This window comes from Balaenoptera acutorostrata, chromosome 6, assembly GCF_949987535.1.
Source record: "Balaenoptera acutorostrata chromosome 6, mBalAcu1.1, whole genome shotgun sequence".
Classification (NCBI taxonomy): domain Eukaryota; kingdom Metazoa; phylum Chordata; class Mammalia; order Artiodactyla; family Balaenopteridae; genus Balaenoptera; species Balaenoptera acutorostrata.
Genome location: NC_080069.1, coordinates 69,148,276 through 69,164,582, shown reverse-complemented (window position 1 = coordinate 69,164,582; position 16,307 = coordinate 69,148,276). Strand labels below are relative to the sequence as shown.

At 39.4% G+C, this 16,307-nt stretch overlaps 1 protein-coding gene across 1 annotated transcript in view; it reads left to right on the top strand.

Moving 5' to 3' along the window:
- Window positions 1–16,307, top strand: part of PDCD1LG2 (programmed cell death 1 ligand 2) — a 50,448-nt gene that overhangs the window by 8,282 nt on the left and 25,859 nt on the right. Inside the window, exon 3 of the mRNA XM_007182300.2 lies at window positions 911–1,216. Within this exon, the coding sequence (XP_007182362.2) occupies window positions 911–1,216 (306 nt within the window). The remainder of the gene's footprint in view (window positions 1–910; window positions 1,217–16,307) is intronic.

Genomic DNA, 16,307 nt, shown 5'->3' with positions numbered 1-16,307 from the left:
TAATGATAATACATGTTTCATGCTTGTATTTTCAGTATTAAATGACATAGGTTTTTTAAAAAACATTTATTTATTTATTTTGCTGCTCCGGGTCTTAGTTGCAGCACTCGGGATCTTCGTTGCTGCATGCGGGATCTTTTTAGTTGCGGCATGCGGGCTCTTAGTTGAGGCATGCAGGGTCGAACCCAGGCCCCCTGCCTTGGGAGCATGGAGTCTTAACCACTGGACCACCAGGGAATTCCCAATGATATAGTTATAAAGAGCCTAGAACAGTGGCTGGCACATAGTAGGTATACACTAAGTATTCGTTCCATTCTTTCTTTCCTCTTATTGATAGAAAAGATGCTTCTACAGTAGACTTGTATGATGTGGTGGTTAAGAGCGCTTGAACTTAACAATACCTGAGTCTGATCCTGGCTGTGCAATCTTAAGCAAGTTGCTTAACCTTTCTGTGTCTCAGTTTCATTTTCTAAAAAGAAGATAGCTCTACGTCACTGGCTTTCTGGGGAGACTAAAAGAGATCATGTGTTAGCAGAGGCCTAACACCTAGTAAGAACTCAGTGGGTGATAGTTATTACTATCACCGGTGAGAGGAGGTAGAATTTGGCAGGGAATGATGTAATTTGACCCATATGAAGAAAATGAGTGTGGATAATAGGGGGTAGGAAGGCAGTCAGCTGCACAGGTGAGGAGTGTTGAGAGGCAAGAACTACCTCAGAGCAGCAGATCAGGAATTCTACTCTTTCCCAGAACGGATGGGGCAAAGGAGAGAAAGGAACCTTCACAAATGCCCAGTTAATGACAGGTATCTCTTGGGAAATGGGGGTGGGATGGGTCTCCTCAGATCCCACTCTGTACAGAACTGAAATGTGAAGGCAGACAATTTGAGAATGTCTTATTTTCTGTTCAGCTTTATTCACAGTGACGGTCCCGAAGGAAATGTACACGGTAGACTATGGCGGCAATGTGACCTTGGAGTGTGATTTTGACACCGGAGGTCATGTGGAACTCAGAGATTTAAAAGCCAGTTTGCAAAAGGTGGAAAATGATACAACCTTGCTCAGTGAAAGAGCCACTTTGCTGGAGGAGCAGCTGCCCCTGGGGAAGGCCTTGTTCCACATCCCCCAAGTCCAAGTGAGGGATGCAGGGCAGTACCGCTGCCTGATCATCTATGGGATTGCCTGGGACTACAAGTACCTGACTCTGAAAGTCAAAGGTGAGTAGTTTCAGGGACTGGAATACATGGAGGCATCTCTCCAACACAGGACCTGCATTAGCTGCAAGTAACAAGCTCAAGCCAAAACTGGGAGGATGGCTATAAAGAGACAGAGATACCTCAGAGAAAACAAAAGCACCTGCTCAGAAATATTTTTTGATATCTGAGTATAAATCAGTGGAGGTGAGGGTAAATAGGGGTAGAGGGAATAAAACTGGTCTAGAGAAAGCCAGGAAAATGAGTCCCTGAAAGGTGGGAGGGTACCAAAGATAAGTTTTGCCTAATTCACAGGAACAATACTGACTTGCTATTAAACTACTCTTTCAGAGTTCAGAGTTTTTTAAACCATGATTTGCCACTCATTAACAGATTAGAATATCAGTTTAATGAGTAGCAACCAGGTGGGTGTTTTTTACCAATAAAATGAATGAACTGAATGAATAGAATAGAATATATCAGGGCATCACATAGTAGGGCTTAGTGTTGTTTTGTGAAACACAAATTATTTCAGAGCGGTGTGTGTATGTGTGTGCGCACGTGCGTGTGCATCTTGGCTCGTGATGTGATCATTTTTTTCTCACTCTGGGTCATAGTCTAAAAAGTTTGGAAAATGCTACTCTAGTCCCAGCCTTATCTATTGCACATGAAACAGCTGAAGTCCAGAGAATTGAAATGGGTAGCCTGAGGGAGCCAGTGAATCAATAGCTGTCCCCGTTCCTCTGGGTTAAGGGCTCTCTCCACCACAACACGAGCCAAGAACCTAAATCTGAAGAGAATCTTCAAGTTGTAGTTTGTTCTCGGAAAGGTCATATGAGAAAAGACATGTAACAACTGTAGAAGAATAGATTTAGCTCTGTTCATTGGCTTATGTTTTTCAGCCTTCGCTGACTGGTCTGAGTTAAACTATGCCAGTTTTTCTCTGTCCCCTCCCTATTCCACACATTAGACTCAGAGGATATGTTCTGTCTTCTGGAGGGTCTGTGGATTTTGGTCCCTAAAGACCATTGACCTTGACAGCCATAGGGTGACTTTATGATCTGGTATAAAGAAGGACAAACTAGAATAATTAGACACGAGGTTGAATGTTGTTTTCACCTGACCTTGGGCAGGTTATTTCACCTCTCTTAATCTCACATTTTTCTTATTTGTAAAAGAATAGCAATAGTAGCATCCACCACATAGGATTATTGTAAAAATTAAAAGAGATAATGAACATAGAGAACTGATCATGGTGCTTGGCATATGGTGAGTGCCCAGAGGTTTGGATCAAAGACCCTCAATTACTGCAGGGATGGTGCCCTCTTACATCTCAACTAATAGTGAGTCATCAGGAAAGCCCTTAGCTGGATGTAACTGCCTTCTATCTTTATTGCATTTCCTACAAACAGGCATCAACTGGGAGGAACTCCAGAGCATTGAAGTTAGTGTGAGTTCAATCAACTGGAGGAGAGAGGGCTCTACATCCTCACAATCCCCTAGTGTACTTGGGTATCTGCACCCCTAAATCACTGCCCCATGTTTGTTGATCTCTATTTGAGTGTTATAATGCACCTAGGGTCTTTGGGCAATTTGGTACCAGTTCCACTCTTTCTCGCTCGGGCTGAGGGATGTCCCAGGGCACTCTGCCTGCTTCCTCACCTAGACCAGGGATGAATCAGGTGAGGAACAGATTTATTCCTCAAACCTTAATTAATTAATTAGTTAATTAATTCCTTAAACCCTTAAACCCTTAATGATTTTCCAGCTAGAGTATATGGGATCACAAAGACTTTCTATGGGATGCATAGCATAGGCAGTTTTAGGAAATTAGTTTCTAGATCTTCATCTTCCCCAAGTACTCAGTTCCCCAAATTGAGTGAGCCTGAGAATATGCCTTCCAGGCAAGGCTCTTGGGGTTCTCCTAAAACACTTCTTCTTTTATTTTTGCTTTACCCACTTCATTAAAAAGCCTCCCTTTCACCCATCATGAATACAGTGCATTGCCCTGAGGTATAAAATCCTCCATAGTGATAAACAAAAGAATGATTGGAAATACTGATACCATACCAAATTGTAATGACTAACAAATCCTTCTGCAAACCAGGAGGTATCAAATTCTCTGTTTTCAACAAAATTGAAGGAGGCCCTAATAGAGTTAACAGCTGATAATAAAAAATAAAGTAATTTTTTGTCATATAAATCATAAGGCTTTCAAAGAATGAAATGATATTACTATAACTGAACTTCTTCCATTCCTACCTACTCATTCATATGAGCAAGATTCCTTAGCTCTTATAGCTACAAAAAATGAAAAATAGAATTGATGCTGAACCTTGTCTCATTCCAACCATAAGTCATATGCATCCTTAGATTCATGAACAGATTGAAAAAGAGAGCCCCATCCATCCCATTAAAAGATACATTTCCAGTAAACTTTTTTATGTTTAATAATTATCAATATTCATAATATTTTATGTTTTGATTTTACATGTACTGGTAATAATGGAAATTAGATTTCAATGCAGAAGAAAACTTTGAACACTTAAAGTCTCATGGTCACAAGAAAAAAAAATTTAATTTCAATAGCTATACATGTTTTGTTGTTGCAAAGAAACAAAAGCATAATCACCAAAAGAGTGTTCAGACATGTTGCATTAGGATAAAATTCTGCAGAAGTGGAATGGGAACTGATATTCGAGGAATAAAAAGAAACAATGTAAAGTTCTGACCATTAGAGAAGAATTTTTGTATGTATTTTTCAATGGATGGTGATGTGTATGAAAGACACCTTCTTTGATTTCTAGGTGACATTGGATGCATTTGTAAAGAGTGAAATGATTGCCTTACTAAAAATATGTGTTTATAAAGGGCTAAACATCATATATTTCTCCAATATAGAAACCTATGATATATTCTAAGAATGAACTTAATAAATATGTGAGAAGGAGCACCCTGCATCACGATTGTTTTAGGAGAAATGCAAGCAAAAAAAAAAAAAAAAAAAAAGATTGAAGACCAGCACCTAAGGATATTCTACCCAGATGAGGGGTGTCTGAAGGAAGCAGGGGAGATCTGGGACCCCATTTAGGGTGCGCTTACATAGAACAAGACTAGAGGAAGGATATGCTTTGTCCTTAAAATGCCTAAGTTTTGGCATACACCTTGAAAATAGGTTTATAGCATTTTCTTTGATGTCTGGGCAACAGTTCATACTAAATATAGTGAAAAGAGAACTGATTTCATAAGGACAGGGGAAAAAATGCTAGGTATGCATGGCTAGAGAGTCTAGAAGAGACAGTAACAGAAGGCTGCAGTTTTTGAAAGGCCAGGTTGCAACCCCAAGGCAATTAGAAATCTGTCGGAAGAAGGCCAGGGAGCATGACTGAAGAAAAGAGTACAGAGGCCCTGAGAAGCCAGGGATTGAGCCCACAGGTTAAGAACTGGCCTGAGCAAGGATCCCAGAGAGACACAGAGCAGGTACTAAGAATAGAAGGGCCAAACCAGCCTGAAGGCCTGAGCAGGCTGAGGCTTACAGACGTACTTTAAATCAACAAAAAGGCCCAAGATAGATAGAGTACAACTTCAACAAGTGGAGGAAGGCGGCAGCATAGTTTCCATTTTCTCTCGCAAGAGAAATGGCCTTCACCCTAAAAGGGGAAGTCAGATGGCAGAGGGCACAGGGAGGAGAACAGCCCGAGAGAAGCAACTCGGTAGTGAAATGATGTCTGTACCTTTAGCCTCTAGGCCCAGAGAAAGCATTTGCTAAAAAAACTTACTAATGGGGCTAAATCTGCTCTCAGTGTCTTTTCTCCCTTGGGGAAACTGAAGGGAATAAGGAAACCTTGAGTTAAGAAAACAATATCCTGAATTTTGAAGGGGAGAATTTAACCTGATGTTCCTCCCCAGGCCATTTAACAGACCAATTGAGAGCCATCCTAGAAGATTTCTTTCAGTGACTACTAGAAACCTGCCAGGATTCTCTAAGATTAATGCATATAAAACTACATTTTTTCACCTTAGTTATGGTCATTATGATGATAAAGCAGATAATACTATGTGCAGTAGTAAAGATAATATAGTACTAAAACATATGGTAAAGATAATAAAGCTTATCTTTATTTCAGAAATGCTAGAGTTGCCAGTAACATTTGAATTATAGAGACAACTGGGATAACAGAAACCGTTTAAACCAATGGAAATTGAAATCAGAAAATAGTAATTCTTTTGATGGAACAGACTGAGAAGCCAAATGGGGACTAGGGAGGCAAATCACCAATTAGCAAAAGCAGGAAGCTGCTACCACACTGCTGGGCTGGAGGGACAGGGGGAAGGCAGGGTTTATGGGCCCAGGGGTGGAACCCAAGTGGGCCTGTCCAGTGGTATCTGGAGGCAGGGAAGAGCTGTGGCCGCTGCTGGAGAGGCCTTATAGCATAGAGTGTGGGGGAGAAACACTCATTCTCCTTCCTCCTGCTCACTCTCCCGTCTTCCCGCTATGCCTGCTGTTGGCTGTCACGAGCCTGGGATACACAGCCTGCAGGAGTCAGCCTTCCCGCCGTATAGAGCAGAAACTGAGGGATTGATCTAACGGCAAACAGGCCCAGGACCCACACAGCACACACCTTGTGTATAAAGTGGTAAAACGTGGGATGAATGATAGTGTAGTTGGCTGGATCTATAACCGACTGAACAAGTAGTAGTTGTTGACTAAGGGGCAACAAAGGTCTTGGGTCAACCTGGAGACCATCTCCAAGTGACAAGAGGTCTGTTATAGCCAACCCAGCTGGACAGTAGATCACTCAGCGAAATCGATCTTACGACCTTAGGCTGCTTTAAAACCCTGTGTTGGGCCTGAAGTGTACTCAGCACATAGGAAATAATTAGTCACACTATACTTTGTGCTGCTTAGATAATATCTGGAATATAGGTCATGTTACACTGGCAAAAACAAAGTGCATCCAAAGACTGCTATCTGGAACTGGGGCTGAAAATTATGTCCTGTGAGATATGGTTGAAGGAAGTAGGCATGTTTTACCTAAGAGGTGGAAAGACTATACGGGGTCTTGCCAGTGATCTTCAAATATCTGAAGGGTTTTGTCACATGAAAGAGATAATAATAATTGCCAGTACTAACTGACTATTTAATAAGTTCTAGGTACCTAACTCATTTAATCGTCCTCACACCCCTGTTAAGGATAAGTATTATTGTACCTATTTTACAAATGAGAAAACTGAGGCTTGATAGGTCACGTAACCAGCGCTTGGCTTAAGCTTAGTCAAACCTTTCCGACTCTGAAGCCCATGTTCCCATGTTCTTAACTACTATGCTTACCATATGTTGTTTTGCTAAACCAGGCAAGTAAGTACCAATGGGTTGAAGCTACCATGAGGCAAAATTTGCTAAACCAGACAAGTAAGTACCAATGGGTTGAAGCTACCATGAGGCAAAATTTGACTTGGCGTAAGGATGATCCTCCCAATGGAAGTTTAACTTTCTTATTGTCTAATTATGGCAATGACTGCTTCTGGAAGTAAGAGCTTCCATTCACAGATGTGTTTAACCAAAAGTTAGTTATCTCGCAGGTTACTAATATCAAGAAGAAAAGTATTATTAAAGATAAAAAGGGGCATTTCATAATGATAGAAAAAATCAATTCAACAGGAATGTAACAATCCTAAATGTGTATACATCTAACCATATAGCTTCAAAATATATAAAACAAAAATTGACAGACCTAAAAGGAGAAATAAACAAAACCATAATCATATTTGGAGATTTCAACTCATCTCTGTTATAACTGGTAGAACACACAAAAAAGAAAATAGAAGAGTAGAACAACACAATTAGCCATCCTGATCTAATTGACATATATAAAATTTATACCCAACAACTGCAGAATACACATTGTTTCCAAGTGCATGTGGAACATTCATCAAGATAGTTATCTAGCAAAGCTGCTGGAGAAGATACTTCTCATTGAGCAGGAAGTTGGACTAATCAAATTTTAAGATCACTTTCACCTCTGAAATTCTAAAATTTACTCATCTTTTCCTAAGAATGTCACCCTCAGTCCAGCTTCCCCATTGTGTATTGCTGATAATGATGTCTTTTCAGCCATTTCCCTAATAAGAAAGAGGCTGTGGCAACATCTTTAATATTACATAAATGTAGGGTGTGTGCTCCTGTCCCTCCCCCAAACCTTGCTTATTCTTTTTTAAAAATTTTATTTTTCAAACTGAAGTATAGTTGATTTACAATGTTGTGTTAGTGTGTACAACAAAGTGTTTCAGATATATATATGTGTTCTTTTTCAGATTCTTTTCTGTTATAGGTTATTACAAGATATTGAATATAGTTCCCTGTGCTATACAGTATATCTTTGTTGTTCATTTGTTTTATATATGGTAGTGTGTATCTGTTAATCCCAGACTCCTAAGATATCCCTCTCCCCCATTCCCCTTTGGTAACCATAAGTTTGTTTTCTATGTCTCTGAGTCTATTTCTGTTTTATAAATAAGTTCATTTGTATCATTTTTTTTGGATTCCACATATAAGTGCTATATGATATTTGTCTTTCTCTGTCTGACTTACTTCACTTAGTATGATAATCTCTAGGTCCATCCATGTTGCTGCAAATGGTGTTATTTCGTTCTTTTTTATGGCTGAGTTATATTCCATTGTATGTATGTACCATACAATGGAATCTTCTTTACCAATTCATCTGTCAGTGGACATTTACATTGCTTCCATGTCTTGGGTATTGTAAATAGTGCTGCTGTGAACATTGGGGTGCATGTATCTTTTCGAATTAGAGTTTTCATCTTTTCTGGATATATGCCCAGGAGTGGGATTGCAGGATCATATGGTAACTCTATTTTTAGTTTTTTAAGGAACCCCCATACTGTTCTCCATAGTGGCTGTACCAATTTACATTCCTGCCAGCAATGTAGGAGGGTTCCCTTTTCTCCACACCCTCTTCAGCATTTATTATTTACAGACTTTTTGATGATGGCCATTCTGACTGGTGTGAGGTGATAACCTCATTATAGTTTTGATTTGCATTTCTCTAATAATTAGCGATGTTGAGTGTATTTTCACGTGCCTGTTGGCCATCTGTATGTCTTCGTCGGAGAAATGTCTATTTAGGTCTTCTGCCCACTTTTTGATTGGGTTGTTTGTTTCTTTGATATTGAGCTCTATGAGCTGTTTGTATATTTTGGAAATCAATCCCTGTCAGTCACATCGTTTCTCACTGATTCTTTTAGTTGAACATCTCTCCCATCTCTTCCCTTATTTATATATCCCAAGTCAAAGCCTCAGCCCAGCTCCTGATTCATGGCCCTCCTACCTCTGAATCACCTATCAACTCAGCAACCAAGACCAGCATCTTGTCCTGATCTACCTTGCTGGAGCAGGCCAAGCCCTCACCTGTAACACACTACACCTATGAATCCATTTATTCTACTCTATGCCCCTCCAACGCCCCAGAGCTTACAGAAATAATCTACAACATAATAGGATTAAATGATTATAAGAGGACATCAAATGAAGGGACAATAAGTGTAGATAAAATAACATAAAATTAGATAAAATGAGTACTCAAAATGCATGCTTCAGATAACTGATGGATTGCTAGAGGTAGACCAAAATTGGCTCCAAGGAGACTAGTGAGTCTAACTAGTTCAAGACCTTCAGTAGGCTGCTTCAGAACCTGAGTCTTCTTATCTTCTTCTTCTTCTGGGTACTTCGAAGTCCCCCTGGAAAACATATCTCTCTTCCCATGTATGTTGCTTCATCCGTAGACTTTTGCGATTACATAGAGAATCATCCTCTTGTGATGATCCCAGTGCAGAGTTCAGAATGCTGTGCCCATGAAGAACATGAGTTCAAAGCTCCCCAACCACCCCATATTCCAGCTGTTTCCTTATTTATTACTGGAATATGAATTTTTCCTACCTCCTAAGGTCCTTGGGTGGTTTAAGCGAGATAAGGTATATTAAGAGGATGGAGTCAATAGTTAGAGCTACTCACCCCTGCTCCTCTCTAAGTTCTTGACTAAGTGAGCTATGCCCAGAGGAATCAGTAGCCAAATGGAAATGAACTCCATTGTTTTAAATTAACAACTGGATGAGCACATAATCTTTCCCTTTCCCCTCTCCCCACTTTGGAGCTTCTCTAATAATTTGCACTGAAGAACATGACTCAGAATAGGGAATTCTTGTTTCTTGCTCCCTTGTCTTAAACTGAGTCCAGGTTTGCAGATCAGTCCCTGAAGTTATCCTTCCAAACTCATAGATAAGAAAATCTGCCCCACCCACCCAGTCACAAGCAGAAGCTGGAATACTGTGGGTAGGGAAGATGTGAGAGATTTTTGAGGCAGGCAGGCCAGCAGGCCCAGGCAACTACTCTTAATGGCATGGAAAGAACTTCAAGAGAAGGCCACAGGTTATAAACAGCACTTCAAGACACAGTCACCTTGCTCTCCGGTGACCCGTGACTCAGTGAGTGACTTTGGCTATAACTAATCAAATTAGTAACTCATAACACAGAGACACACAAGGGAGGTTCTCAAAAAGCAAAAATTGTGGAGAGGGAAATGCATCTTCCTTCCACCTCCACAGAATGTAAAAGCACAGGGCATGAACTCAGCACCTAGAAAACACTTAGTAAATCATACATATTTGATATTTTCCACATGGCTGTTAGCATTATTTTAATATAAAATTGCTTTTCACAGTTTGTGCTCATTTATACTCCTCCCAAAAATTTAACAAAAAAAAGTTTCATCATATCTGTGCATATATACATCTTTACTTCAAAGATCTTATTGAAATTCTCTCTTAAAGAAGTATTTCCTACCTGATGAGAGCTAGTGCTTACTCCCTCTTCCTTTCACCAAAAATCAACAGGTTACTTTTCACACTCCCTGGTATCTGCGTATGTGGTTAATATTTATTTATTTTTAGCTATCATCTAAGATAATTGGACAATTTGTCCTTGTGTCTTCCTGGTGCTCTCAATGTCACTTGTGTCTATTTTAGATCTCAGTTTTCTAGAGGGCAGGGAGGCACATCTGATTAATTCATTCAGCATCCACTGCACAGAAGGGTGTGTGTGTGTGTGTGTGTGTGTGTGTGTTAGAGAGAAGTATAAATATACTCAGTTCTTGACTATTTATAGGCAGAATCTAGGTCTTTTTTTTAAAAAAGTAATAGCATTTATCAAGTGCTTACTGGGTTCCTGCCCTTTTCTGAGCACTTTACATGTATTAACTCATTCATCTTCAAAGTGTTGCCAGAGCTGTTCCAGGTCTTTGCTCAAAACACATCAACCCCCACCTTTAGCAGGAATAAACATAAATCTTTAAGTTAAGGTGTCCAGAGATAAGAAAGGAAGCTACGAACAAAAACAAAAAAACCAAACCCAGAGGACCTTCAAGATGGTGGAGGAGTAAGATGTGAAGATCACCTTCCCCCCAAAAAATATATCCAAAACAACTCCTACAGAACACCTACTGAATGCTGGCAGAAGACCTCAGACTTCCCAAAAGGCAAGACTCTCCCCACGTACCTGGCCATGTAGCTGACAGGGTCTTGGTGCTCTTGCCGGCTGTTAGGCTAGAACCTCTGAGGTGGGAGAGCCAAGTTCAGGACATTGGACCACCAGAGACCTCCTGGCCCCATGTAATATCAATCAGCGAGAGCTTTCCTGGAGATCTCCATCTCAATGCTAAGACCCAGATCCACTCAACGACCAGCAAGCTCCAGTGCTGGACACCCCAAGCCAAACAACTAGCAAGACAGGAACACAACCCCACCCATTAGCAGAGAGGCTGCCTAAAATCATAATAAGTTCACAGACACCCCAAAACACACCACCAGATGCGGTCCTGCCCACCAGAAAGACAAGATCCAGCCTCATCCACCAGAACACAGGCACCAGTCCCCTCCACCGGGAAGCCTACACAACCCACTGAACCAAACTTACCCACTGGGGGCAGACACCAAAAAAAACGGGAACTATGAACCTGCAGCCTGCGAAAAGGAGACCCCAAAGACAGTAAGTTAAACAAAATAAGAAGACAGAGAAATATGCAGCAGATGAAGGAGCAAGGTAAAAACCCAACTGACCAAACAAGTGAAGAGGAAATAGGTAGTTTACCTGAAAAACAATTCAGAGTAAAGATAGTAAACATGATCCAAAATCTTGGAAATAGAATGGAGAAAATAAAACAAACGTTTAACAAGGACCTAGAAGAACTAAAGAGTAAACAAACAATGATGAACAGCACAATAAATGAAATTAAAAACTCTCTAGAAGGAATCAAAAGCAGAATAACTGAGGCAGAAGAAGGGATAAGTGACCTGGAAGATAGAAGAGTGGAAATAACTACTGCAGAGCAAAATAAAGAAAAAAGAATGAAGAGAATTGAGGACAGTCTCAGAGACCTCTGGGACAACAGTAAACGCACCAACATTCAAATTATAGGGGTCCCAGAAGAAGAAGACAAAAAGAAAGGGGCTGAGAAAATATATGAAGAGATTATAGTTGAAAACTTCCCTAACATGGGAAGGGAAATAGTCAATCAAGTCCAGGAAGTGCAGAGAGTCCCATACAGGATAAATCCAAGGAGAAACACGCCAAGACACGTATTACTCAAACTATCAAAAATTAAATACAAAGAAAAAATATTGAAAGCAGCAAGGGAAAAGCAACAAATAACATCCAAGGGAATCCCCATAAGGTTAACAGCTGATCTTTCAGCAGAAACTCTGCAAGCCTGAAGGGAGTGGCAGACATATTTAAAGTGATGAAAAGAAAAAACCTACAACCAAGATTACCCAGGAAGGACCTCATTCAGATTCGACGGAGAAATTAAAACCTTTACAGACAAGCAAAAGCTAAGAGAATTCAGCACCACCAAACCTGCTTTACAACAAATGCTAAAGGAAATTCTCTAGGCAGGAAACACAAAAGAAGGAAAAGACCTACAATAACAAACCCAAAACAAGTAAGAAAATGGTAATAGGAACATACATATCGATAACTACCTTAAATGTAAATGAATTAAATGCTCCAATCAAAAGACATAGACTGGCTGAATGGATACAAAAACAAGACCCATATATATGCTGTCTACAAGAGACCCGCTTCAGACCTAAGGACACATACAGACTGAAAGTGAGGGAATGGAAAAAGATATTCTATGCAAATGGAAATCAAAAGAAAGCTGGAGTAGCAATTCTCATATCAGACAAAATAGACTTTAAAATAAAGACTATTACAAGAGACAAAGAAGGACACTACAGAATGATCAAGGGATCAATCCAGGAAGAAGATATAACAATTATAAATATTTATGCACCCAACATAGGGGCACCTCAATACATAAGGCAAATGCTAACAGCCATAAAAGAGGAAATCAACAGTAACACAATAATAGTAGGGGACTTTGACACCCCACTTTCACCAATGGACAGATCAACCAAAATGAAAATAAATAAGGAAACACAAGCTTTAAATGATACATTAAACAACATGGACTTAATAGATATTTATAGGACATTCTATCCAAAAACAGCAGAATACACTTTCTTCTCAAGTGCTCCTGGTACATTCTCCAGAATAGATCATATCTTGAGTCACAAATCAAGCCTTGGTAAATTTAAGAAAATTGAAATCGTATCAAGTATCTTTTCCGACCACAACGCTATGAGACTAGATATCAATTACAGGAAAAAATCTGTAAAAAGTACAAACACATGGAGGCTAAACAATACATTACTAAATAACCAAGAGATCACTGAAGAAATCAAAGAGGAAATCAAAAAATACCTAGAAACAAATGACAATGAAAACATGACAGCCCAAAACCTATGGGATGCAGCAAAAACAGTTCTAAGAGGGAAGTTTATAGCAATACAATCCTACCTCCAGAAACAAGAAACATCTCAATAAACAACCTAACCTTACACCTAAAGCAATTAGAGAAAGAAGAACAAAAAAACCCCAAAGTTAGCAGAAAGAAAGAAATCATAAAGATCAGATCAGAAATAAATGAAAAAGAAATGAAGGAAATGATACCAAAAATTAATAAAACTAAAAGCTGGTTCTTTGAGAAGATAAACAAAATTGATAAACCATTAGCGAGACTCATCAAGAAAAAAAGGGAGGAAACTCAAATCAACAGAATTAGAAATGAAAAAGGAGAAGTAACAACTGACACTGCAGAAATACAAAGGATCATGAGAGATTACTACAAGCAACTCTATGCCAATAAAATGGACAACCTGGAAGAAATGGACAATTTGTTAGAAAAGCACAAGCTTCTGAGACTGAACCAGGAAGAAATAGAAAACATGAAAAGACCAATCACAAGCAATGAAATTGAAACTGTGATTTAAAATCTTCCAACAAACAAAAGCCCAGGACCAGATGGCTTCACAGGCGAATTCTATCAAACATTTAGAGAAGAGCTAACACCTATCCTTCTCAAACTCTTCCAAAATATAGCAGAGGGAGGAACACTCCCAAACTCATTCTACGAGGCCACCATCACCCTGATACCAAAACCAGACAAAGGTGTCACAAAAAAAGAAAACTACAGGACAGTATCACTGGTGAACATAGATGCAAAAATCCTCAACCAAATACTAGCAAACAGAATGCAACAGCACATTAAAAGGATCATACACCATGATCAAGTGGGGTTTATCCCAGGAATGCAAGGATTCTTCAGTATACATAAATCACTCATTGTGATACACCATGTTAACACCTTGAAGGATAAAAATCACATGATCATCTCAATAGATGCAGAAAAAGCTTTTGACAAAATTCAACACCCATTTATGATAAAAACTCTCCAGAAAGTAGGCATAGAGGGAACCTACCTCAACATAATAAAGGCTATATATGACAAACCTACAGCCAACATCGTTCTCAATGGTGAAAAACTAAAACCATTTCCTCTAAGATCAGGAACAAGACAAGGTTGTCCACTCTCACCACTATTATTCAACATAGTTGTGGAAGTTTTAACCACAGCAATCGGAGAAGAAAAAGAAATAAAAGGAATCCAAATTGGAAAAGAAGAAGTAAAACAGTCACTGTTTGCAGATGACATGATACTATACATAGAGAATCCTAAAGATGCTACCAGAAAACTACTAGAGCTAATCAATGAATTTGGTAAAGTAGCAGGATACAAAATGAATGCACAGAAATCTCTTGCATTCCTATACACTAATAATGAAAAATCTGAAAGAGAAATTAAGGAAACACTCCCATTTACCATTGCAACTAAAAGAATAAAATACCTAGGGATAAACCTACCTAAGGAGACAAAAGACCGGTATGCAGAAAACTGTAAGACACTGATGAAAGAAATTAAGGATGATACAAACAGATGGAGAGATATACCATGTTCTTGGATTGGAAGAATCAACATTGTGAAAATGACTATACTCCCCAAAGCAATCTACAGATTCAATGCAATCCCTATCAAACTACCAATGTCATTTGTCACAGAACTAGAACAAAATATTTAACAATTTGTATGGAAACACAAAAGACCCCAAACAGCAAAAGCAATCTTGAGAAAGAAAAATGGAGCTGGAGGAGTCAATCTCCCGGACTACAGACTATACTACAAAGCTACAGTAATCAAGACAGTATGGTACTGGCACAAAAACAGAAATATAGATCAATGAACAGGATAGAAAGCCCAGAGATAGACCCACGCACCTATGGTCAACTAATCTATGACAAAGGAGGCAAGGATATACAGTGGAGAAAAGACAGCCTCTTCAATAAGTGGTGCCGGGAAAACTGGACAGCTATATGTAAAAGAATGAAATTAGAACACTCCCTAACACCTTAAACAAAAATAACCTCAAAATGGATTAAAGACCTAAATGTAAGGCCAGACACTATAAAACTCTTAGAGGAAAACATAGGAAGAACACTCTTTGACATAAATCACAGCAAGATCCTTTTTTGACCCACCTCCTACAGAAATGGAAATAAAAACAAAAAGAAACAAATGGGACATAAGGAAACTTAAAAGCTTTTGCACAGTAAAGGAAACCATAAGCAAGACAAAAGACAACCCTCAGAATGGGAGAAAATATTTGCAAATAAAGTAACTGACAAAGGATTAATCTGCAAAATATACAAGCAGCTCATGCAGCTCAATATCAAATAAACAAACAACCCAATCCAAAAATGGGCAGAAGACCTAAAAAGACATTTCTCCAAAGAAGATATACAGATTGCCAACAAACACATGAAAGGATGCTCAACATCACTAAGCATTAGAGAAATGCAAATCAAAACTGCAATGAGGTATCACCTCACACCAGTAAGAATGGCCATCATCAAAAAAATCTACAAACACTAAATGCTGGAGAGGGTGTGGAGAAAAGGGAACCGTCTTGCACTGTTGGTGGGAATGTAAATTGGTACAGCCACTATGGAGAACAGTATGGAGGTTCCTTAAAAAACTAAAAATAGAACTACCATACGACCCAGCAATCCCACTAGTGGGCATATACCCTGAGAAAACCATAACTCAAAAAGAGTCATGTACCACAACGTTCATTGCAGCACTATTTACAATAGCCAGGACATGGAAGCAACCTAAGTGTCCATCGACAGATGAATGGATAAAGATGTGGCACATATATACAATGGAATATTACTCAGCCATAAAAGGAAACGAAATTGAGTTATTTGTAGTGAGGTGGATGGACCTAGAATCTGTCATACAGAGTGAAGTAAGTCAGAAAGAGAAAAACAAATACTGTATGCTAACACATACGTATGGAATCTAAAAAATAAAGTGGTTCTGAAGAACCTAGGGACAGGACAGGACTAAAGACACAGACGTAGAGAATGGACTTGAGGACACGGGGAGGGTGAAGGGTAAGCTGGGACGGAGTGAGGGAGTGGCATTAACATATATCCACTACCAAATGTAAAATAGATAGCTAGTGGGGAGAAGCCGCATAGCACAGGGAAATCAGCTAGGTGCTTTGTGTCCACCTAGAGGGGTGGGATAGGGAGTGTGAGAGGGAGATGCAAGAGGGAGGGGATATGGGGATATAAGTATAG